The sequence below is a fragment of the Xiphias gladius genome, chromosome 20, assembly GCF_016859285.1.
Source record: "Xiphias gladius isolate SHS-SW01 ecotype Sanya breed wild chromosome 20, ASM1685928v1, whole genome shotgun sequence".
Lineage (NCBI taxonomy): Eukaryota > Metazoa > Chordata > Actinopteri > Istiophoriformes > Xiphiidae > Xiphias > Xiphias gladius.
This window is the reverse complement of record NC_053419.1, coordinates 10,783,244-10,808,967: the sequence shown is the minus strand read 5'-3', so window position 1 is coordinate 10,808,967 and position 25,724 is coordinate 10,783,244. Positions and strand designations below refer to the sequence as shown.

The window sequence follows — 25,724 nt, the reverse complement described above, 5'->3', positions numbered from 1 at the left end:
AGGAAGAAGATGGTTTGAAGCAGATTGAGCCAGGAGGGAGACGGAGGGAGGTTGCGGGAAATGAATGAAAAAACTGGGAGGGTGGTGGGAGAGAAATAACGAAGTGAGGAGATTATGCTTTGGATCCAGAGCTCACTGATGGAAATCCTTTGATTTAAAATCACACAGCCGTTACAATAAATTTTTATGTATTTTTGACAGGATGAAGAATCAAGAACCCCACTGGAATTGTTATAGATGGTACATTTTTATTTTATTTTAAATTTTCAACAATGGGTCTTCCTATTATTGATAGTGTGCACTGTATATAGCCAGCATGTATGTCTGTACCAAATTTTATGGCAATCAAATCAACATTTGTCAAGACATTTCAATCTGAACCAAAATTTTCAACATGCTGTTGGCACCAAAGGACTGGTTGAATTTGTGTTTATAAAGAATTAGCCAATATAAATGTTCTCTTTGGCCATACAGTTATTTAATTATACATTTAGATAATCAATTCAGTAAAGGCTGCTATATTTGGCACAGTATGAACATATTTAAGCACTTATTTCCCTCAAACACAGTGGCCTAGATATAACTTTTCAGGTGGAAATACAATAATTGCCTGTAAAGAACGGGGAGTCTGACCTTTCCTGGTGTTAATATCCAGACCTATTCTGGTCATTAATAATAGTACTTTCAAATGGAAGGTGCTAACTGTTGCCAGTTTGAAAAAGTGCTTTACCTAAAAGCAACCACTGGCCAGTATCTCCTGATTCATTTTGCAAGCTACACAGCAGGTTGTTTCAGCCCCCAGAGTCACTTAATGGTGCTCTCATTTGCTGCATAAGTAAAATGACATTTCTCTGTTGCTGCTTCCTCCCAGGCAGTTTGGAAAAAATGGCGTCCAGAATTATTTTACCGTCTGCCGAAGAAGCTCTGTTTTGGTCATCCATCAGTTTTCCGGGGCTCTCTGCAGGTTTGCGAGGCTTTCACTGGAGAGGCTAAACGTCTGGCTGCGATCTGAAATGCCTACTGTAGGAGGGTTAATTGAATCAGTAATCTTTTTACACTTTGCCCCAAATTACTGACTTGATCAAATGCTGAGTCACTGTAGACGCCCGCTAGAGCTTATTGGATTCAAACTACAGTTACTCACATATTTAAAAATACCCGGATCAGCTGCACATGAAGTGCTCTTACTAACACTTAGAGGAGCTGTAAACCTAATTTTTAAACTGGTGGCATGAAAAAAACTGTAATGCAAATTGGATTACTTTTCATGTTATGTGAAAATGTTGAATGTTTAAAAAAATAAAGAATTCCATCTTAAGTCTTGTCAGAGTAAAGGGGTCACAAAATAGTGCAGGCAGCCTTGAAGCTGCAGAGTTAGCAGTACAGTAAGCCCAGCTCACTGACAGAGAAGCAGAAGGGGCTTGACAGAGTATGTCAGGGCAGCAAAAAAATGCTTGAATGGGAGAGTGGGCCCAAAGAAAGGAAGCGTGAATTTGCAGACAAGCTGACACCACGAAGATACTGGAGCTGCCAGAGCCTCTCCCACATTACATTTCACCTCACCCAAACGCAATCGCAAGGAAACGCATCCACTTGCAAATGCAGACATGGGCCCATACACAAATGCGCACGCACAGACATTTACTGTACACGGGCGTGTCACAAGCATTCTCCAAAGATTTGTATTGAGCTTTTTAAGAAACGGTTGCCTGAGAGTAATATGAGTAGAAAGGGAGAAAGTGTGAGTAGGGTTGGAGAGGTGTGACTAGAGGATGCTTCATTGATTAGAGGCTAAGGCATAGAGCTCCACTGAAAAACAACCTCTCCTCTCCATGTATCGGTAATCTCCCCTGTCAGCTCTTAGAAACAGGCTGTAGTTTGATAAATTGCTGGGCTGAGATAAAGTGAAAGTAGGTTTGACAGTGCGGGGGCCTCCCCTCCTCTGACGCCGATCATCTGATCCCTTTTTTAGAGCACATTAACTATAGAGCCCCTTTCTTCCGCGGATTCTTGTTAAGAGACGCTACACTTTGTGTTGCCAGGAAAAGAGTAGGATTGAAAAACATGATAGGAATAGAATGAATAGAAGGATAGAATGGTAGGAAAAGTGCTGGCCTTAAGCACAGGTTAAATTGGTCTGAAACAGTTCACAACAGTGATCAGCCACCTTTGATCAGTCGTTTGGGGAAGCTGTTTCACATGTCATCAGACATCCATTTTTTATATTACAGCCTGCCTCCTGTCTACACTGGTGGTTGACCCAGGGAGGGATGAAATTGAACGTGTTTACAGTTAGGAGTGGGAGATATGGATAAAATCTTCTGTCACGGTGCATTGCAATATTGATATATTGTGTTAAAAACAAATGAGAAACTGTTTATGATTAATATACAGCAACTACAAGGTAAAGTATTTTTTTCTAATTCAGTGAATTAAATATGGGACAAATTAACAAATCATCCAGTTGATGCACAAAATAATTGCCCTCATTTGGCTAATACACTCAGTTTTGAAAGGGATAGTGTCATGGTATAAATGGTTCTGTGGTGCTAAATGCTAACATTAGTATGCCAACGTGTTCTCAGTAACAATGATAATATGCTATATGTTAAAGTTTAACCACGTTCAACATCTTAGTTTAGGTTGTTAGCATGGTAACATTTGCTAATTGGCACTAAACACGAGGTACCGTTGAGGCTGGTGAGACTGTCAAGTTTTGCATGCATTTCTTCAAAAATCAAAGTATTTGACAAATTGAAATTTTGGTACACACACTCATGTCCTGAGGGGATGTATGACTGCCTGTACCAAATTTCATGACCAGTCATCTAATAGTTGCTGAGCCGTTTCACTCCAAACAGTCCTTAGGATACATCATCTGGGAACTATGAATGTCTGTGTAAAATTCTCTGCCAATCCATAAAGTAGATTTTGAGAGATTTCACTTGAAAAATGAAAGTTTTGATGTGGTGGTGGACTGACATTGAGATGATGCTTCAGGATTGTTGCACAAAATTGAAACCAAAAATAATTGTTAGTTGCAACCCGAATACAACGCACTGCACAAAACTACAACACCACAAACTGTAGCCTCAAAAGCGACCATAGTGTGAATCAACACCTCTCTGAAGGACTTGGGGGGGAGAGAAACTTCAAAAGCTTTAAAAAGGTAGCATAATTGCAAAGGTATTGCATTGGATTGCCTTTATATTGTACAGGTTTTCCAGTAACGATCAAGCCTTCTTTTGTATACACAATAGTAATTTCTGAGGAGCTTCATGTGTTTTTACAATATGCTATCTTTCACTTAAATAGGTGCCAGCCTGAATGTGTAGATGTGCACAATGCAGTCTCAGACACTGCAGTGGTCACAATCTAGGGTGAATCTCTTCTGTATCTACAGTAACTGTTGCTGCTCCTTAAACCAAAGTGTAAAGATACAGGCATATGTAAACTGTAGTGTGAATGAAAATGTGTGTCCAGCTTGAAGAATAATTACTTGTTCCTGGTAATGTGTGAAAGGAGAAAAAATTGAAATACTGAAGGTATTTTCTGAAAAACAAAAAACAGATTTTCCTATTGGATTATGTGTGTATGGAAATTTTTGATTAAGATAATAAACATACTGAATTAAAATGTTTAAAGCTGAAGCCACACATGTTCTTGTGTTGTGTTCTTGTTCTTACTATCGAAAGAGAATAGATATTTGTTTGCGCCTTGTTAGAAACAAAGTTTAATAATACCGTATGCTTTTCCCAAGAGTACTGATGCCAAACTGCAAAGTTGTGTGTGTGTGTGTGTGTGTGTGTGTGTGCGCGCGCGTGTGTGTGCGTTTTTTCTCCTGCTGGCATTGTTTATTCTGTAGATCTTTTACTGAGAATCGCCAGCCAATATTTTTCTGTGCATGTCTATAAACAAACAAAAAAAACCCAAAACACACACTTGTATAATGCTGCCTAGCGTATGCGCAATAGCAGAGACCCGGAGACACACACAAACAGAGCACATTTGGTGTAAGCAGCTTTGTTTCATTAAATTCTGGGTAAAAGCTGGCAATTGTATTTAATTGTTTTAACCATTATTTATCCAGTGAAAGATGACTAACAAAGTTCTGCATATGGTTTATTAATTTTTGTCAAATTAGTAGTAGATTTAGAGATATTTGTGTCCACATTTAATTGGCAAATACTGAAATGTAATCTGTGTTCCAGGGTTATTCTTTTTTTACCTTGGGTGCTGCTTTGCATAGATAACACACCCATCACATGATGAGAAAACACCAAGCAACACAGGACAGGAAGTTTCCCAGCATCAGACTTACAGCTCAACTGAATATATGAAACTGTTTGTTTTTTTTTTTTTAGTTAATTATCAGATGTTTGACATGTGGAGAGAACCAGCTCTATTTTTGTGCAATTCAGGATGACAAATGGTAAGGAGAGGCAGGGAAAGCAGTACTAACAATATGTGGCATCAGATGCCAATTGCGACGACAATGCAAGTAGAGCTTGCTGGAACACTGATCTTTGAGACCATTTTTCAACTTCACATTTCAGATGATTTTAATCCACACAATTGGTCAGCTGCCTGTTAAAATGCAGGATTTGAACAGCTATGCAGCCTCATAGGTGACCTCATTTTTATAGGACTGATGTGAGGCCAATTTGTACTTCAAAATATCTCTTATCTTTATCTTTCCATTAGTCATTTCATCTATTATTGAAGCCTGAACGTAGCCTCATAAAACAAATGAAAATGAGTATAACAGAGAGAAACGAACATTTTCTTCACACAATAAAGACACCAATTTCCAGGAAACAGCTCTGCTCATACAGTACAACTAGCAGATGCTAGGTACTGAGTCGAGCAGGGCTGAGCACTGATAGTTGCAGTGTATGGTTTTTACTAACACAATTCTCTCCACAGCTCATCGTCTGACAGCCAGACAGTTCGAACCTAAAAACAAAGACACTGAACAATCTTCTCCTATCTTTTTTTTTTTTTTTTTTTTTTGACAGCAAACACAGACAAAAAAATTGTGAGTGGGGAATGCTCGCCAATAATTCATGTCACAAATAATTTAGGAGGTGGCTTTAATTTACCATCACAGTTACTGTATTTGTTTTTAATAGAAAAAGTTTTTGTAGCATTTTCTAAACACTTCCATGTTGTTGAAAAATATATTATTTTTTTTGTGCTTGACTAAGGCATACAATTGTGAAATTATTGGCCAAGTTAGCTCCTTAATCATTTGCAGCGCATTTCTCCAAAAAGGCAGCTATAAAACAAACTGCACCAACGCTCTGCTTGCTCATCAAGTGCATGTACTCAAACTGCTTTTCAGCTGTCTATTTACTCTTCCACCATGCTGTGTTAGCAGGTGACTGTGTAGCTTGTGCAAAGGCAAGGTCAACTGGGGTTTGAAACCAGGCCAAGCAAGTTTAAACCTCTGAGGAGTCACTCGGACTCTGGTGCACAAATCCGCACTAGGGGATGTCACAGGCAGTGGAGTAAAGGCTTAAACTTGTCCCCCAGTTAAATTCCAACATTTGAAATCCAGAACCACTGACCCACGTTGAAACCACGTTTTACCAGCTGCAGGGTCCCTACATCAGTCTGTTATAGATGGAGTCAATCATCATCATCTGAAGCATTTTCAGTACCTAGAGGGTTTAGGTATTAGGGCAGTCTCGCTCTGCACTCATTCGCTCAGTCTAAGACCCCCACATCAGGCTTCCCAGTTAAGGCTCAGCTGTTAAATAGACTGGGCAGAGGTAGACCATCATCAGCCAATTTATGCTGTGTTCAACTGTAGTTACTATCCCTCTGCTGCTTGTGAGGAACATACAACATAGCATATTGTAGCTTAAGATAGAGAAAAATGGTGGAAGTATGGCATAGTTAATATAGCAGGTTTGCTAACTAATAACATAAACGTTGTTTATCGTCCTAGACCAGATAATCAGACTTTAAAGCTGATGTTGCTGCAATACATTTTAGCTTCATTGATCTGTCTGTTTAATGAAGACTTGTCATTGAGGGCACTCAGATAAGAGCCGACCTCGGCGGCTCATCTGCCGCCATGATTATTGAAAAGACTCGAGGAAATGTAAATTGTGAAATGTGAATTTCAGATATCTCAATTTGAATTAATGACTGATCTCCAATGTAGTTTCAACTAGTTTTAACTAAGTTTAATTTAATATATCTTTTATACAGCACTTTTAAATAAATCTTTATTATATTTTATGGATATCTCAAACTAAGTTATTACTTGTCAAAATTTCGAAGATATCTTGAATTTGATTAATGACTTGTCATAATTTGTATGGAGATAAATGAAATGCACATTTTGGATAGGCAAAATTTTATTGTAGACATTTAGGGATTCCCTCTTAGATTATCCTTAAAACTCCATGGTAAATTCTTACTAGTTGGAAAGTAATTAAAAAAACCTCGGATTTTGACTTTGGACTAGTAAACATGTAATTAGAGACATCTTAAATTAAAGCTTTGACTGCTCATAAATGCAATGCAGATATCTTTAATGTAAACCCTGTCAATCTACACATTTGCCACATGCTACTTGTTCCTGTAGACCGATAACTTGAAAGCTTTGCCGGTTCGAGATTGACATCGTGAAGGAATTGTTCCTCCTTTAGGTGGTATTAGGCAATGTTTCGACAGGTCACTTTGAAGTAAGCCCTTAAAGCGATAGTTCATTGTCTTACACTGATAGAGTCAAGTTCCCAGTCCCCAGTGGTAGTTGCCATAGCAACCAAGGTCGTAGCACAGACCCTGCGCTCATGAAAGATATGATAAACCGAGCCTCCGGTTGAGAGAGTAAAAAGTCATGATATAGGTACCCTTCAGGTTCATGAGGTACACAGTCTACCCATGGTGAGGACACAAGCATTGCATATAGTCCTGGTTGAAATTATTGGCACCCCTGAATTATATGTATAATGAAAATAAAAAATGGTCATAAAATATATGCTTGACACAATTATTGGCACCCTTTTGATAAATTTAAATCAGTTCCTCAAATAAAATAAAAACAAATCCAAAATCACCTGAGTTCACATGACCTGATTTTTTTTTTTTTCAGTTTCTTTTCCACAATGGCGAAGACTAGAGAGCTGTCTGAGAGCTCAGAAATGCTATTATCAAAAAACATAACAATTCCAAAGGCTACAAGGCAATTGCCAAAGATCTTGAAACCCCTGTCTCAACAGTTAGTAATGTTATCTAGAAGTTTCACGGTCATAAAACTGTTAAGGCGCCTCCAGGACGTGGCGCTAAGAAGGAACTCAATGAGGGAAGTCTACGAAGGTTGATGCGGATTGTTGAAAAAACACCTTGTAGACATCTAATGAGTGCCAGGACTCTATGGACCGAGGCCAAGTAGGACACCACTATTGAAAGAGAGGCACAAAAAGGCGAGACTAAGGTTACAAAAACTTTCATAGAAAAGCCACAGTCTTTCTGGGATAATGTTCTATGGACAGATTAAACCAAAGCAGAGCATCATTTGTTTATAGGTGACAAAATAAAGCCCATAAGTAAAATAACACCCTACCTACAGTGAAACATGGTGGAGCTTCTATCATGTTGCGGGGCTGCTTTGCTACCTCTGGAACTAGAGGAATTGAATATATCAAAGGACTGATGAAATCAAAAGATTACCAAGGCATTTTAGAGAAAAAGGTATTACCCAGTGTCAGAAAACTAGGCTTGAGGCAAAGGTGTTGGGTTTTTTAGCAGGACAATGACCCAAAGCACACATCCAGCAGCACAAAAGAATGGTTGGTTGAAAAGGAAAAGATGGACTATTTTAAACTGACCAGCAATGAGTCCTGACCTAAATCCCATTGAAGACCTTTGGAGAGAGCTGAAATCTGCCATTACAAAAAGGACTCTTGCAAACTTAAGAGCTTGAACGCATAGCAATGGAAGAGTGGCAGAAACTACCAGCAGACAGGTGCAGGACGTTTCTAGATGGCGACAAGAAGCGTTTAACGGTTCTCATTGTTGCTAAGGGTATTGCAACCAAAAATTAGTAAAACTCAGCACTGACTGTGTCTGAGGTACATTTTGTGTTTGTATTATTTCACTCATATGCAACTTTTGTTTTTTTATTTTCTTTTGTTCAGTAACTTTGGACATTTTATTAAAATATTTTTTAATCATACAAAATTGGTTAATTTGTATTTATTTCTGAAGATAATCTAAGTTCTGTACCAAAAATTCAGGGGTGCCAGTCATTTCAACCGGGACTGTAAAATATACAACGTGACTTTGGGAAAAACCGGTTTAATGTTGTGGGTTTGCTACCCAATACAATCTTCACACACACATGGATGGGTGCTGTGGACATGTGGTTAGTGTTTTATGGGTTTAAATATGCCCTGCAAGAAAGATAACCTTCCAAATTGGGTGGCATTACACAGTGTTAACACGTATTGCTCATCTCTATTCTCCAAACTTCAATAAATTATTCTTCTTAAGACATCTGGGTCCCCTGAACCTTAACCAGCTCACATATTTCGATCACAGTCATGAGTATTAGATATTTAAATGTGTTTTACTTTCAATAAACTTTTTTTAATTACAGCAGATATAAATGGCATATAAATATTCAATGTGTTAACACTAACTTATTAACATATTAACAACAACAATGGCATCCTCACGAGTATGCTGTTAAGCAAGCAGCAGCTGTTTGTCTGTTTTCTTGATCCCTGAACTTTCCCTCTCCACAAAACTATTTCCAAAAGCAATTCTCTTTGCCTGATTTCTCAATATGGCATTGTGCTACAGAACAAAGAATCCATCGAGCAAGCCATCATTATCAGTTCAGGGACCCAGAATACACATTCCCCCTAGGATGATGGAAAACAGAGCTAGAAACAAAAATACCATCAGAGATGAAATAAGCAAAAATTAAATTCCAGATGTGAGTCGAAGTGTTGATGTATGTTCAGTGGAAAGGGGTGTGTTAACAGCTGCAGCTCCGTATCTTCTCGGAGTTCAATAAGGCCATCACCCCAGGGATTTCCAACAATCAACTGCACGTAGCTATAAATGCCATGTTTCTTTTCTCTTAATGAACTATTCATTGTTTTTCAAGGAAGCATTAAGTCTCTTATTGTGACATTCTCTAAGGCCTGATGCATCTTGCAGAGCTGTGTACAACTGTAGACAGAGCTGGGTCAAAGGCATCTTGTAAAAGGAAAAAAAAAAAATTGGTCGTCATTGGCTGTCTTTATCTCCACCAGGAGCAGTGTTTCAATGTCAGCCGAATACAGAAAACAATACCACATTCAAACCTACTTTAATTGCACCAGTCTAACCCATAAATCTCATTGATACACACACACACACACACACACACACACACACACACACACACACACACACACACACACACACACACACACACACACACACACACACAGAGGATAATTCTTCTCATTTTATCTACACCCACCTGATGACAGGAAAACATGCAGTATGCCAACAGGAATTCACCCTTCCCAGTGTACAGTGTACACACACATGTAAACAATAGTAACTCAAGCCCCCATGCCTCTCGTACCTTATGGACCAGACCCAGGTTGTTTCCAAATTAAATTTGGCTTAAATTAATGAACAGAACAACCATACTTCGTCATCACCCCATGTCATACTGTTTGTGTGCAAACACGCTTAAATACATGGGATGTTTAAAGGAGGCACATGGATAGAGACAGAAGAAAATAGAATGGTTTGTAGAATTAAAAATGAGAGATGATTTGTTTTTATTAACCATAAAGCTGTGATGTATGTAAAAACACATAGGTAGCTTCTGGACACGCAGACTTTGTTTGCCTATTTTTTTAATTCAGTCAATAAGTATCCTGAAGACTAGAACTGAATGTGTCGATTTTAGCTCCTAAAATATGAGGATTTGCTGCTATTCTTTGATTTATTCTTTTGTTAATTGAATGTTTTTCTGTTTTGGACTGTTGGTTACACAAAACAAGCAATCTGTTGATATTACCTTGGGTTTTGGTATAACGTTGGTATTTTTAGCCATGCTTGTGGAATGGCTTTGGCACTGTCAGTTGGTCCACCACTTTGGTCCAAACTGAAATATTTCAACATGTATTCTAAGGATTTCTATGAAATTTGATCCGGCTATCCATGGTTCTCTGAGGATAAATCTTAATGACTTTGGTAATTCCCTGACCTCCCCTCTAGTGCCCCCAACAGGTCAAAATTTTCATTTTACAGACTAAACAATTAAGTGATTAATTGAAGAAAAATGCTCATAGTCTGAATATGAAGAAGTTGTGATTACAGTAAAATCTGTTCTTGCCATAGCTATTCTTGCATTTCTAGCCAAAATAGAACTGCAGTTTACCTTTTTTGTGGATAAACTGCTCTGGGGTCCCAGACCCCTCTCTCAAAATCATTTTTCTAAAGTGCAAACCTACAGTAGATGTTAGGGTAATGAGTGAAGCATAAACCCGGGATGAAGATCAATTCTCTGCAATCACACTTAGTATTTTGTCATTTCGTGTCAGTTTGTGCCTCGTTACAGTTCTGTCAGCAGTAACAAAGGCAAGGCCTCGAGCTGGTGGATTGATAGGGGACATCAGTAGTGTAATTGTTGATGCTCGCTCCAACCTGTATGTCAAAGGAAACAAACTGAAAGGAGAGAGGGTCGTGTTGAGGATTGTTGGCATAGCAACCGGAGGAAATATTGTGAAATGGAATAACTAGTGATGTATCGGCAGAGTGAATGTCAGTGGAGATGGTTTGTAATGGTTACAGGGATTTGTTCCATTAAACTGTTAGGAGCTGTCAGTTAGTTAGTGACCTTGAATGCAGGCCCAGAGATCCCTGTGTCAGCAAGAGGGAGTACCTGGCAGTTCAGAGTCGAGGACACAGGCACAAGTCGAAGAGATTTAAGACTAAGGAGTGAAAAGCAGCTGCAGCAGTTTGGAGTGCCTCAGTGGCGCTGGGAAAGAAAGTGGAACAGATTAGGCTGTTCATGGTCTAGTGTTTTAAGAATGTCCACAGAGATGCTTGTAAGAGGTTGAGAAACTGAAATACAGGGTTTTAGTTTTTGACGTTAAAAGCATTATGGTTTGATTTCTTTCAGAGATGGGCAAGTGAGTGACTACAGACAGGTAGGATGCATTTAGAGGGGTATTTAAAAAAGCTGCCTTGAATAGAGGGTTATTGATGGCCTGGGGGAGTAAAGAGGGAAAGGCTAGTAGGGCCAGAGGTTCACTAACCGTAGTTGACAGAATTGACCTGAGTCCCTCTGCTTTAACCAAGTCTTTTAGATACTACAGAAATCCCACTTGTAATTAATAATGAATACCACCAGAAGGCAACATAGCATATTAGAGACTGTGAAATATATATTATAGGCATTGAAACCTTTATAGGTACCTTCTCCATTTTAAATAATTAATAAAACACTGAACTAGGTTTAAATTATCGTTTGGGAATCACATCATCACCAAGACCTTGTAGAGTTGCACAACGTTAATTTGGATGTCGCACAGACCTTTATTTTGTACATCTGCTGAAATTATTGACTTAAATAAAACGTCTTCCAAGGCAGGTTTGTTTTTAAACAAACCAAAAAAAACCCTAACTTGTTTCCTTTTTAAAATAAAATGTTTACAACCTCTAAGTTTTCTTTGTAACCTGGTGACATCTACAGTGCACACGTCCTTTGTATTGCTTTAATTAATGAGTGAATGTAATAAGACTGAACTAAGTAATCTTTAATTAGGTTGCCCTTTCAGAAAGGGGAGAATGTCTGTGATCCGAGGGAAAACGGCTAATAGTCTGAGTGCGTTACAAGCTTTTTAGGGCTCTGGCAGACTTGGCCTAGAACCTTTTTTCACATCAGATTATGATAGTCAGATATTATTACATGGTGCTTAATGGAGATGATAAGAATGCTTAACCTTTTTCCCTGTCTTTTACTGGATTCAGCATTATTTTTTTAAGTTATACATTTGACCTCTTTGGTAGTTGTCTTTCTCCAACTCACTGCATCTTTTTCTCTGTTGATGGTTCTCATCAATTAACAATTAGCATATGGGATGACAACTTCTTTTAGCTTAGTTTTTTGTGCTGTGTTGGCACATAAACACCTGGCCCCTACAATAAAGCACTTTTTAAAATTAAGTACATACTTGGGTGAATTGTTATATGAAATGTATATGACATTTTCTTTTGCTTTTGTTTTTTCCCTTTTATCTAATTCTTATCACAATATGAGGTGCAACAACTCAATAAATGATTACAAGTATCCATAATCATGATTTTAAAAAAACAAATAATTGAAAAGATACCTTTTTACCTGACCATTTTCTCTTTTGCGGATAAATACCTAACACTCACACATTAGGTAGAGAAACTACAGGAAAATCTGAATATATCAGTGGTATAGAGATGTGGAATCATCGGTGCAACTTACTTCGCCTCTTCTGCTTCAGCTGGCAGCTGCACCTACTGTCAACTACAACACGCACGTGATTTTGATTTGATGAAGCCACTGTCTGTGTGCTCACATAAACCAGTCAGATGAGCCAAACTGGACAGACTGAAGGTAGAATACAACAGACCGATCAATGAATCACACAGGAGCATGTTGGAGAAGTCACCTTCAGTTTTAATTAGTCCGGCAGCCAGTTTTAAAACAGGGATATAAAAGGATGGGCTTGACTAATACTGACATATGACAAAAGTAGTGACCAGGTCAGATTTGGGCTTTCATTTCACAGTTCGGGATCATTTGTTCACTGACGATCATGTCTCCTTATCTGTCAATTACAGTAGTTTAAGAAATTAAGAGTGTTTACTGATCTCCACCTAACTCAGGCCATATTAGCTATAATCTGGACTGATTTTTTTTATGGAACATTATAAATGAAGGGATTGAATCATACATTATTTAGGTGATTGTCCAATGATACTCTGGATGGTGATCAGTTTTCTACTGTTTATTGTGTAACTTGTTCTGATTTAATCATAATATCAGGCCGTTAGGATTTCAATGTAAAAAGTGTAGTTTTTGTGAAGTATGTAACAGAAGAAAGGGGGGAGCATAAATAATATTAATCTAAGAAGGGAAAATATAGGGGCTAACACAAGTTTTTAAACCAATATCAACAAATTAAAAACCAACCCAAAATTCAGGTCCACAATGAATGAATGCAGTAATACTAAACTGACATTTCTCCAGAGGTATTGGTTTTAGTTATCTACACTTCTTTCATTTCAGGTACCAGATCAGACACACATGCCTCCTCTTTAATAACATCATGCATGGATCTGGTTTCTGGAGATAAAAAAACAGAAACAAAACTAAAAACAAAACCAAAACATAACCAAACAGCACTTTTACGTAAATGTTACTATACATATAACACCTCCAAATCAAACTCTGCATTTATATACAATACAAAATAGCATTTAACTCTTCTCTCCTAGAATCTATAACTGCTGACAGGTGGCACAGGGCATACAGCAACTCCTAAAAATAAGAGCAACAAAGCGCAAAAAATACAACAAATACAACATTAAAACATGATGATTTTAAAAAAGAAAACATAAAACAAAGTACATGGCGCATAGAAAAGAAAACTGAACCTCAATTAAAGACAAAGAACAAACATTTAAGTTAAGCAACAACTATCAAGTTCACATTTCCCCCTTTTTATAACTATGCTGTGGTGTCATGGTGAAACATGTCTTGTAGAAGTCCATTTCTTGACCTTTCTGAGTACTGTCATGATAACAACAAAGGCTGAATGCACTACCCTGTTGCTTTGGTGAGGTACAGTTTAACAGCACCCCAAGTCTGTTTTCTTCATCCCTTTCTCTACTCTTCGTCCCTTTCCTCCTTCTAGCTCTCATTCCCTCCTTATTATGAAGGCATTCAGGTGAGTTTCTCTTTAGTTCATTGAAAACACCCAGTACCCCCTATGCAGTGTTCTTAATTGCATTTTCATTCAGCTTTTCCATGTAGTTCCTAAGATCCTTTGAGTCTCCAAGCTCAATGTCCGGACATACCCATTTTATCTCACTGGTCTGCACTAGTGCTAATGGGCTGAGCACAGGACATCCATTACTGGACTTGACATTGGAAAAGGTGGTGAACTTCACCCTCTTTCTTTTGGTGGTGGGTGAGTTAAGTGACTCATTCCTGGGATCCCTCCCACTCGAGCTACAGCCTCCCACACCAGCGTTACCACGCTGGATGCATCCATTTAATAGTTGACTACCTTCCTCTAGGGTGCCACCCAGCTCATCCTGCTGCTGTTGCTGCAGACATAGCCCCTCCTCTTGGCCCAGCCAAACCCAGTCGTGGGCGTGGGGCATTGCTTCCGGGGCCTCCAGTGAAAGCTGCTTGCTACGGTATTTGTATGCATAAGAGATGCAGTTAATGAGGAAAACCAGGATGGCAAGGCAGAAGACTCCCAGCAGTGCATACATACCAATCTCCAGGTCTGTCAGGCCTCGGCGAGACGGCAACAAGTCTTCATCAGTGCTGCGGCTCCGAGGCAGCTCAGCCTGGTCTGGATATTCAGAGAATTCGCTTGGGACTCTTGCACCACTGTCCGCTGATAGATGGTCCCCATTAGGCCTCACTGGAACATGGCCCCTGATGGTAGTGGCTCCACGGTTGATTAACCCAGTTTCCATGTCAGAGAGAGATCCACCATAATAAGGAGGATCAGGCCGTGTTCGCCGATCTCCTGGTTGTTTGTATTGCTCCTCTGGCTGACCAAACCTTACCTGTATGTTTGCCATTCCAGTGGCTAAAACAGTACGTCGCTTGCCCTTCTGGCACACTTCTGACGGACTCATTTCAACACGCACAAGCAAACCCTGACCTTCGCCCTTGGCAACAATGACGGGCCACTTCCATGCTGCATTGCGCTGCACTGCTACCACTTGTTCATCCAAAGAGGTGGCTGCCAGAATAAAATGGGCAGGGTTGTAGTTGTCTAGAGGAGTCATGGATCCATCGCTGAATTGGAGCCAAGCACTGATAAGAGACTCCTTTTTAAAAAAAAAAAAAAGAGACAAACAGAAAATTGGTGAAATAGCAGTAACCCAGTGTGCAAATAACCCTGAAAATAACCACAACAACAGCAATCTGCACATTTCCTATTAATAAATAAAGATGACTGAAAACATAGGAACATGGTGGAAGTAAAAGTGAGCCTTAATTACCGTAGAAATGCTCATTGAAACAATGGGATAGAGTGGATTTGAAACTATTCTCCTGAAAGCCAAATATTATTTTCTCTCCAAGGGGAGAAACAGTAGCCTTCCTCTATTTGAAATTATAATTACAGGAATAACAGAGCTCTTCAGTGGTTGGATATGCAAATCAAAAAATGGCTTCATTATATCAAGAGTTAATTAATTATAAAAGAAAAATTACAATGACTATCAAACTCCATAATAAACCTGATCCAACCCTAAACTTGTAATCTAAATACAATGCATGGTACTGTGCCAGCACAGTAAAGGTTAGACTTTCTCTCCTCTCATTCCAGGTTAAAGAATGATTAACAATGTCAAGTGCTGCAAGATATTTGGATTTATTGGACTCATACCTGTTTGAGCGTTTCACTGACTTCCTGTGTGGTTGCAGTAGCGACGATGGCTCTGTTACTCCCTGGGCTGAGCTGCAGGGACAGTGAGAGTCCAGATACCAACTGCACCCCAAGTTCTGTCACACTCACTTTATCATCCAGCACCCTGATGCTCCTCTCAGCCAGGACCGATGACGTCAGAGGGGACAGCACCTGCAATACACGCAAACACTTGCTACTCATGGTATTCTGTTGAGGGCTGTCCAAGATGCTACTGTTACTGCAAATTACGAGGAAGAGCCAATTTGCTAGCGGCCATTGTTGTTGACAGTGATGTCACTGTAGATGAAAAAAGTCTATATTTTAACGTCTGTCAAGAAATGCTTTTGTATTTCTTTCTCTGAATGTGGTCATACTCACTGGGTTCCAGTGGTACGCAAAACAAAAACAAACTTGCATCAAAACAAATATTGAGACACTCATTCACCTACAGCTTTAATGGGATGTAACCCTATAGCTCAATATTATAAAACTAAGTCATACAGACAACACAAAAATACATATTCTCAGGCTACACTGTCAAATATCAGCCTATATCTATACTCAACAAGTCCTTTAAATTGAATAACAAAATACATCTTTTTTCTACCACCATTCTGAACGACACATACAAAAAACCCTACTGCAACTATATCGTATGTCATCGCCTTCCAAAATCTATACATCCCCGCTACACAACTGGAAAAATACATTTGTTTTATGATGTGAAAACGCTATGGTTTAGGTTTGGTTAGGTTTGGGGGAAGTAAATGGTTTAGGTTAAATTAAGTATTTTGTTAAGGTTTAAAAAAAATCTTAGTTCGGGTTACAATTAGTAGCCTGGTTGTACCGGGACCTTTGTCGTCATTGTTACAATAATAACCACACGGTTGGGGAAAGATCTTGATCATTGTTAAAAGGAACCCAAGATGACTGAAACTGGGAATTTACAGCGGTCTCCTGTGGCAAAGTCTGACTGTTTGTTGACTCATCCACCCATCTCGGCCTGTTCTGTGGACTTTGTGGCTCTACTATACTGTTACCTGGCATCTTCCTTTGACCGAGACTCATAAATTAATATGGCTACATTTGAACGTTAAACATGTAATTTTCAGCCATTTGCTGAACCAGAAGATGTGATTATTTTTCTGCGGAGGACAAATCTCCCTGTATTGTTCTGGGTACTGGGTCAATAAAAATGTATGTAGATGGGGAAAAAAGAAACTTCTTTCTTTCTTTTTCTGCATCCTAAACTCTTATATTTAGTAATGGAGACTACGTGCCAAGAAATGCACACATGAAGAAACAGTTTGATTATGTAAACAAGCATACTAGTAAATAAAAATGCTCCTAAACTCACATGCAGACATATAATCTCCACCCTACTAACACATTCTCCACCTCCCTGAGTTGCCAGAGGTTTAATCATGTAAATTGTTGTGATATTGTTATGAGACGAGAATCCTTCCCATCTGCTCCAATTAGGGCTTCAGTCTCTCCTCCAGCCACCCCCACACGGCCACATTTACCAGCCATAATGAACTGTCAGCCCCGATCACTGCCTCATTTGTAGAGACCCTTTTCTCTGTTTTCCTCCCCTTAGTTTACTTCTTTTCATTTCCCTTTTGGTCCCCACAGAGTGAAACTGATATGCTTGAATGTTAAACACAGCTAAAATCAATGTAGTCTCAAAAAAATGGAAAATATGATTAACCCTATCTCTGCATGTGGGCAAAGGTTAAAAAGGCAGACTGGTGGTGATTGTGCAGCTGAGATTTTCACGCAAATACTTCAGTTTACATACTGATTTGTTTTTTTGTGTTTTCTTTTTTTCTTTTTTTTTTTTTTTTTGGTAGAGATGAAAGGAAAGCAATACAAACGATGGCTTTCAGATGTTGTTCATCTGAAAATTAGACATGCTCCATGGGCTACTTTCTTGTTGTTATGAAATGAAATATGGACACACTGACTGGTTAAAATTAAATTATGCAAGAGTCCAGCTGCAACTCAAAGTTGGCAGCTGCACTTCAGGCAGCCAGGGATTATTCTAAAACCAGCATCATCCTAGTTGCTTTACTCCGGTGTTTCAGTTCATATCATTATAAGTGAGTATTGTTAGGTGAGAATTCAAAAGATGCTACATGCTTTGCTAAGTAGGAACTTAAGCTACTGAAATATAAGCAAGTAATGGGTACCCGAATGTACAGTTCAGTAAGAAGTAATGGATCATCGTCTCTGTGGCTGCCCACATTCCGACCACCAAATAAAAGCACTATCTTTCACCTTTAAATATGCCAGGATCCACAATCTGTAAACCCCTTTCAGAATTCTCCAAGAGATGTCCAGACCATTCTTTGCATTCCTCAGATCAACACTCCCCACAACCTAACCCCAACTACAAAATAACAAATGTTAAGACTTCCTCCTGCTCTCATCTCAAAGATGTCAAGGCTCCTTCCCGTGATTCTGTGGAAGTAGTCAGGTCCCTTCTCCTCCCCTTTATCAGAGTCCTTTTGTCCAATTTTCAGAAATGTCGTGTCTCTCTTCCACCCCATTAGAAATTGCAGATCCCGCCTTTGGCCCTACATCCATAGCTGGGAGATTCGCCCACTCGACTTCCAGACATGTCAAGTCCCTTCCTCACACCAGTTCCAGAGTTTACAGGTTGCTTCGGTCCACCCCCAGAGATCAATTAAAGACCCCTTCCAGGCTTATCCATTCCTATTCACAGCTGTCAGAGTCTTGTCTTGTATGATTTCTGTCCAAATTTCCAAAGGCTTTCCTCTACCTGAAACCACAAAATCCCATTTGCACCTGGATCTTGTCTTGTGCAACCAGCAATATTACATGAAATCCAGAGTTGCCCAGACCATGTCTCTCTGACTCATCATACTGACACTTTTGCAAAGGTTAATAGCAAAATGTGTTTTGCATGCAAGTAGTCTATCCATAACATGTCAGAAAGACGATGCTTAAAAGGATTCATTCCTTTCTCCTGATACACCATTGAACTTGCAGCCCGGTATATTAATGATCAAATTACCAATTCTATGGCCACTATGGAATCTTCAGTGGCCTTTTGGAATCCTTGGCTTCCATTTAAATGTCAAATCCAAGTCGTTAATTGCAATTATTCACAGTTTGATCCTAATAAAATTCCTAATGCATTATGTATTTAAAGCCTTGAGAAATTTAGGCATATATTAGCTCTATTTTTCTTGAATGTTTGACGGTAATTGAGGAGAAAGGACAGAGTCAGGGAAGAAGAAGCCCCCAAATTCACATAATCCTTTTCACAATGTCCATATGTGCTTATTGTGTGTCTTCTGGGTTTGACTCTCTGACAGCATAGCTCGTGTAGGCAGTGCTATTCGGCAGCCAAATCTCATCTCAGATTTTGGAGCCTCTCAACCGGCACATGAACACACAATACACAAAAAAACAAGAGTTTTAGAATACCTCAATTTTTCCAGTTGTTACTGAAATTTACGTGTCTAAACTGAATGAAATTAATTCATACAATAAATGAATGATAAAGATTTTTTTTTAAAAAGGAATCATGGAATCTTAAATCCTTAATTTTATCAAGACGTTTGACTCATTCACCAGCCGATCACACTTGTGGCATTCTTTCTACAATGGAGATGAAACAATGTTAACAAAGTTAGTCGTAACACAGTTGCAGAAGTTCCCACAAATGTGCTGCGCTTTACTTTCACCCCTCTGCAGTGGTGGAAAGTAACTAAGTACATTGATTCTGTACTTAAGTTCAATTTTGAGGTACTTGTACTCTACTTGAGTATTTCCATTTTCTGCTGCTTTATACTTCTACTCCACTACATTTCAAAGGGAAATATTCTACTTTTTACTTCACTACATTTATTTGAAAGTTCAATTATTTTGCAAATTCATATTATGAACACAAAATATAACTAATAAATTCTAATGTATTGATTTAAGATAAGAACTGATTATTGATCCCTGGGGGGAAATTTAAAGAGCCACCGACCAAGGAATTATAATCAGCTCCACCTTTACCAGCTTCAACATTCAGGTGATGAACACATCAGTGCATCAATAATTATAATCCATTAATATATATGATTCTGAAATGTGCCACCCTGTATAATGAGTACTTTTACTTCTGATACTTAAAGTATATTCTGATGCTAATACTTTTGTACTTTTACTCAAGTAAAAGATTTGAGTACCTCTTCCAGCACTACATTTCTGTCCAGTTCATCCCAAACAAGAATTCATGGGGTTTAAGTCCTGAGAGAGTGCTGGTCATGTACGGCCACTTTTGGTCATTATCTTGCTGAAGGATGAACCCCTGACAAATCAGTCTTTCTTCCTTTATTATTTGCCTCTTTCTCACCATTCTGACAGCAACATACAGTACTATTTCCCGCAGTACAGTATTGTCCCATTGATGCATCGGAGAGTGTAGTAACACAGTTTGTCCCACTGCCTTTGGCCAGACAGAGGGTTTGTCAGTAATCAACAAAAGTTGGGGCACCTGTAGGAATTTTTTACGTTAACTGTCAAGGCTTCATTTACTTCCATTGCCTCAGGAAAGGTGCAAGTTAACCAATTTCTTAATCCCTGAAAAAAGGCCTGTTTTCTATTACACTTACATGATTTTTCAGTTTTTGGTGACCTAAACAGTTTACTGACCTTTGTACCATTTTTAAGGTTTTTTTACTTGACATTTCACAGATGTGGATTATCTAGAATAGACCTAAATGAATTGGGACTAGTGGTCGCTAGGGAGACAGAAATATACTGTACATTCAATAATCTACTCAGTTGTAAAATGTAAAAAAAAATCTGATTTGTAAGGCTAAAACATAATAATACCAGCTTGAAAATAACCATGGTTATTTTCTTCCCTAATCGGCTTTCAAATATAAATAATAATGAATACATTTTGTAAGAATTAATAAGTTACAATATTTGTCCTTTACTTGTTTCTTCTTACTCAGTGTTTGGATTAAAAGATACTGTAGAGCAAAAATTTTATATGACCAAATATTGAAAAAAAATACAAAACATGTTCTTCTTAAACATCATTTGTACTTTGCTGATTATCATAGTCAGATCCTGGAACATCCCCAGCACATATGCTGCTGGAAGGCCAGTGTGTACCTGCGTGCATGTTTCTGTATTTTTAATAGTGTGTCTGAGATGCTTGGAAAGAGCCAATCAAGGGAGTAATGTAGGTTTTTGTCACGTCAACCATGAATTAAATACAGGGGAAATTAAGGCCTCAGAAAATGGTGATATTGAGATGGGTTGTGTTGTTTTTAGGAAAATTAGGAAAGCCATTTGAACGCGTAACCCTAGTTGTTTGTCTATTTCACTAAGTGTTTACATGATTTCTCTGGATTAAGCCCAAAAGCTTTGTCCTAAATCAAGAGCATGTTTTCATTCACAATGACTTAACCTTTCCACAGACTACCTGAGCAGCATACCAAATGCTCGAAAACGTAACTGACACTTTGACTACAAATTGTTGATTAAATAGTAGAAACATTTACGATCAAATCATGACCGCATTCAGTGGTACAATTAACCTTTATGTTCAGTTATGTAATTGCATTTCAAGTGAGAGACACTCACTTATTATAGGAAACAGCAATTATAATTTGCTAAGTGTGACCTAGATCAAGCTGCACTGTAGATAAGAACCAGAAGCATATTTGGAATTAATTATTCGTTGCCCTGGAGAAATACTATACCATACTTCTCATGGGTTAAAATCCCATGTATTTTTATTACCTTGGTAACTGCAATGATTATACTTGGATAGCAGTGTCAAGAATTGGAAAACACTTGTGTTTGAAATTGGACCTAAAATTGATCTGAATCAAACAAATGTCTCATTCTCCTCAAAACAATTTTCATTACTCGTGTGTCTACTCAATTGATTGTTTAAAATCAAGGAAGTAATGGAGAGAGCAAATGCAGGAATATATTTTATAATAATAGCAGGAATAAAAAGGTTTTATGCATATTTCGCACTCAAATGTACTGTATATAAAGTATGCATTTATTCCATTCATTAACACTATTCTCTATGACAAACCAAGCAGCTCTATTGACCCTGGCCAAAATCTGAAGCCAACCATGGAAAATGGCACCACTACTGGATGATAGATACTTTCTCCAAAAGACCTCAGGCTCCAAAAAACCACAGCCATTCAAAAGGTGCCAAGATGTTTCTTGGCAGGGCTGCTGTTTTGCACTGCATTACACTGTAAGTTGGTCTTGAATTTGACGCACCCCCTGTACAAGTATAATCATTCAAAATTTAGTACACTAGTGAACTGGCCTGAGGCGAGTGTGTCATAATCAGGGATTGAGTCATAACCGGTGGTCAAGTCACAGCATTTGAGGTTTTTTCGCAAGTGTTGATGTGTTTCACTGTTGTCTGTTTTGAGCTGCAGTTTGAAATATGGCCTATAGAGCTTTCACTCTTCAGACGTAAATCTGCCACATGATAACTCTGAAGTAAGATGATCACAAATGGCTGCACACATTTTCATTTTCCCTTTTTTAATGTTTAATTAATATCAAACCTGACAGGTAATCTCTTATATCTCTTTGTGACAGTTCCTTCCGTTTAAACCATGTCCTGACCAACAGTGAGCCAGTACTATATGACACACATAATCACTCCCACAGTGCACACAGCTCTTCAACTGATAAACAAAGAGAGGGAGATTATGATTCCAGTCCACTGCTTCAACAATGTGTTGTTCTGTGTTGTTCTATCTTGTAAATGCCAGATTGATGTTGATTTACAGGGTGAGCAGGCACTCGTGCCATCCTGAGCAAGGACCTGGTTCTTGTATTAGATAAATACAATTGTGTGTGTGTGTGTGAGAGAGAGAGAGTGTGTGTGTGTGTGTGTGTGTGTGTGTGAGAGAGAGAGAGAGAGAGTGTGTGTGTGTGTGTGTGTGTGTGTGTGTGAGAGAGAGAGAGAGAGAGTGTGTGTGTGTGTGTGTGTGTGTGTGTGAGAGAGAGAGAGTGTGTGTGTGTGTGTGTGAGAGAGAGAGAGAGTGTGTGTGTGTGTGTGTGAGAGAGAGAGTGTGTGTGTGTGTGTGTGTGTGTGTGTGTGTGAGAGAAACGGAGACCGCAGAGGTGCAAGCTTTTACAGGACGTGCCATGAGGGCCTGTTTCTCTGTCAGGTCATGATAGGCTTAAGTGTTTGTGCCATGCTGCAAATCAATGTAGTTGTTTTTGTAACTCCTTCCCATTCCTCTGCCTGTTCCTTCTTACTCCACATTTTCTATATTTGTAGCTTTCTTCTAACCTCTTTCTTTCTATTTTTCCAGTTTCACTGTCTAAATATGCAAATTCTCTAAGCTTCATTAATTATTTTGTCTGGCCAAGTGGGAGCAAAAGAACTCAACAACAACCCAAAAAACCACAAGCTCTAACAAGTTGTTATGGCTTCTATGTTTGCAGGGAATAGCCTATGTTATGAATCCAGCAGACACGGAGCAACATTAGCATTCATTTAGTTATATCTCTTGCTACATGCGAGTCCAATATTCACTTTTTTATACATGTATCTGTCTCTACCAAACCCTATGAAAAATATTTAGGTTATTTATTTTCACCGGCTATTCATTATCTTTGTCTGTCTGCTGTTCAGTGCTGGTGAGGTAGTGTACATTGGGGTTTATCAGAGCATTTTCGCTGTATTCAGATGCTTGTTACTACAGGGAACAGGACTGATGAGAGTGGTGTTTGTGAACTTTACAGCCAAAACAGGGAGTTCAGAGGCCAAAAACAAGCCAATCAGAGCTTTATAGGCAGGATTAAGAATGGGGATGTCCTCTTCCTGAGTCAGAAAACTGGTGATGGGAACTGATGCAGCAGTTGACTTACAGAAGTAATAACTAACAGCATATTTCTTTGATTGACAGGTCAAACGTTCAGTTACTGGCTCCTAACAATAGCTACTGCAGCTTCTGTGTCAGCTAAAATTATGTTGACACTGATTGGTGAAATTAAATAGCAATGCAGTGTCATTATAAAGTTACCGAAACACACACACATACAACCTGTAGTTTGGTGGTTCCAGCGGTCAGTCCTATTAGCACTTGGCCCTCCAGCAGTTGGGCAACCTTCGGGTCCTCGACCCTCAGAGTATCCTTGACCAGTTGTGTGACTTCCACCTGCCAGTCACTACCCAGGAGGAAGTTCTGCTGGCCCAGCCCGTCCTCCTCCATGGCTCTTCGGACTTCTCCGGTATCTGCCACAAAGTGTGTGAGGACACGCAGGGTGGTGCTCTGATATTGGGCCACACAAGCATTCTCTGTCCTCTCTGCTGCTGGATCATCATGATCCTTGTCATCCGTGACCCTCTCATACCTAAGGGAACAGGATAAGAGGGGCAGATGAGCAATGGGGATAAAGCACCTATCAATAAGGAGATAACATAAGTATACCTCAGTTTGTTTCTAAGGTGAAAAGTACTGCAACCCCTTTGTTTTTAGAGAAGTGCTCAGGAGTAAAAATACTTTGAAGGTTAACACCAGTATAATTCTACTTTTTTCCTATCGCAGTTCAATGTAATTAATTTTTTCTTATCACCATTAATGTCCACAAAATCTAAACCCTCTGATATATTTACTGCATTCAAAGTCTCTATTGTCTGTTTGCCGGACCTCCCCTTCATAGGCTCCCAGTGTTTTCAAAAATCCATCAAAAAAGCTTGCAGAGACAAAGTGCTGCCTTGCTTGCTTTCCCATTTTATTTAAAAGGGCAGCGGATACTTTGCTGTATGCCTACCACTTATTTGGCCCACGGCAAACACTTTTCAGATATTGCCATCTCACAGGACACATTTTGTAGCAAATGAATGTTGCAAACCCAGCAGTGTAATTTTGTGACAGATTTGCCATATTCCTTTCCTCCTATGTAAGTGCAGTTTATATAGCCCTCTATCACATTAACGGACCCACATTAGATTGGAGAAGGCAGGAAAGGAAGGAAGGGGAAAACAACTCTTTATTTAAAAACTTGGAGAAATCCTGCAAAGAATTACAGAAGAGGGCTAATAGTATATGACAAGTCACCCAAACAGCAATATACAGTGCAGAATTATTATGGCATCCAGATGTTTGATACAAATGTTACTGTACTTTATAACAAGTTAATGAATTTCTGAAACACAAAATTAGAACTTATGATATTTTAAGTCTTTGGATTCTACTCTGTTCTCCTGTATTGTGTTTTCTAAGTAGTTTGTCTACTTCATGATTAACTGGAATTTACTGCATCCCCGAAAAGTTGTAGGATCCAATTCTTTTTCAAAAATACATAAAAAATGCTTGTAGACACAAACTAGGCCCTTGGCTACTATAATAAATCATATTACAAAAACAACATATTGTATTTTTGGGTCTCGAGGCTGAACTGTGGGAGCTGCAATGATTGGTAAAATGCAGCATTGGGATATAGATCTGCTCCTAAGACTTGATGATGTTGACGATGAAGAGAAATATGGCTATGGCTGTTAGGCATGTATATCACTCATATCCATCCACTCTTCATCATCCATCACTCATCATCACTGGATAGGTTTATTTTGCTCTCCTCTGCATTGTCATTGTCATCACTCTGTCTCACACTCCAGCTCAGGCTCTCACTCTATATTTCTTGCATCAATTTCCAGCATGACTTTCCTCTAATCTATTTTTCAAACTCTCTCATTCTGCTTTTCTCTCTGTCACACCTTTTTATTCTCTTTTTTTGAGTGCTGCCTGCATCTCTCTCTCTACCAGTCAGTGGCTGGGGGGAGTGACAGTGACAGTTTCCATTAGGTGTAATGAGGCATGGCCGGTCAGGCAGAAAAACGGGCTGACAGGTTAACATGCTGTGGCCCAATGGCTTGGCTTAGTTCCTAAACTCCCTTCACCGTCCCCTCCCCTTCCCTTATCCCCCATCAGCGAAGGGACGGCAATCTAAACCAAGGTGACATTTGTGGCTGGCAACAGAAATATGAGGCCAGGTCATGTTTGTAGCACTGAGTGACGGGACAGCCAAGGT

General features: G+C 39.0%; 1 protein-coding gene across 1 annotated transcript in view; it reads right to left on the bottom strand.

Moving 5' to 3' along the window:
* Positions 1-13,832: 13,832 nt before the first annotated feature.
* si:dkey-112m2.1 (transmembrane protein 132C) overlaps positions 13,833-25,724 on the bottom strand; it is a 140,218-nt gene continuing 128,326 nt past the window's right edge. The window contains exons 8-10 of the mRNA XM_040156506.1: positions 23,735-24,044; positions 15,642-15,833; positions 13,833-15,078 (exon numbers count right to left, since the gene is read on the bottom strand). Of these exons, the coding sequence (XP_040012440.1) occupies positions 13,996-15,078; positions 15,642-15,833; positions 23,735-24,044 (1,585 nt within the window). The 3' untranslated portion in view covers positions 13,833-13,995. The remainder of the gene's footprint in view (positions 15,079-15,641; positions 15,834-23,734; positions 24,045-25,724) is intronic.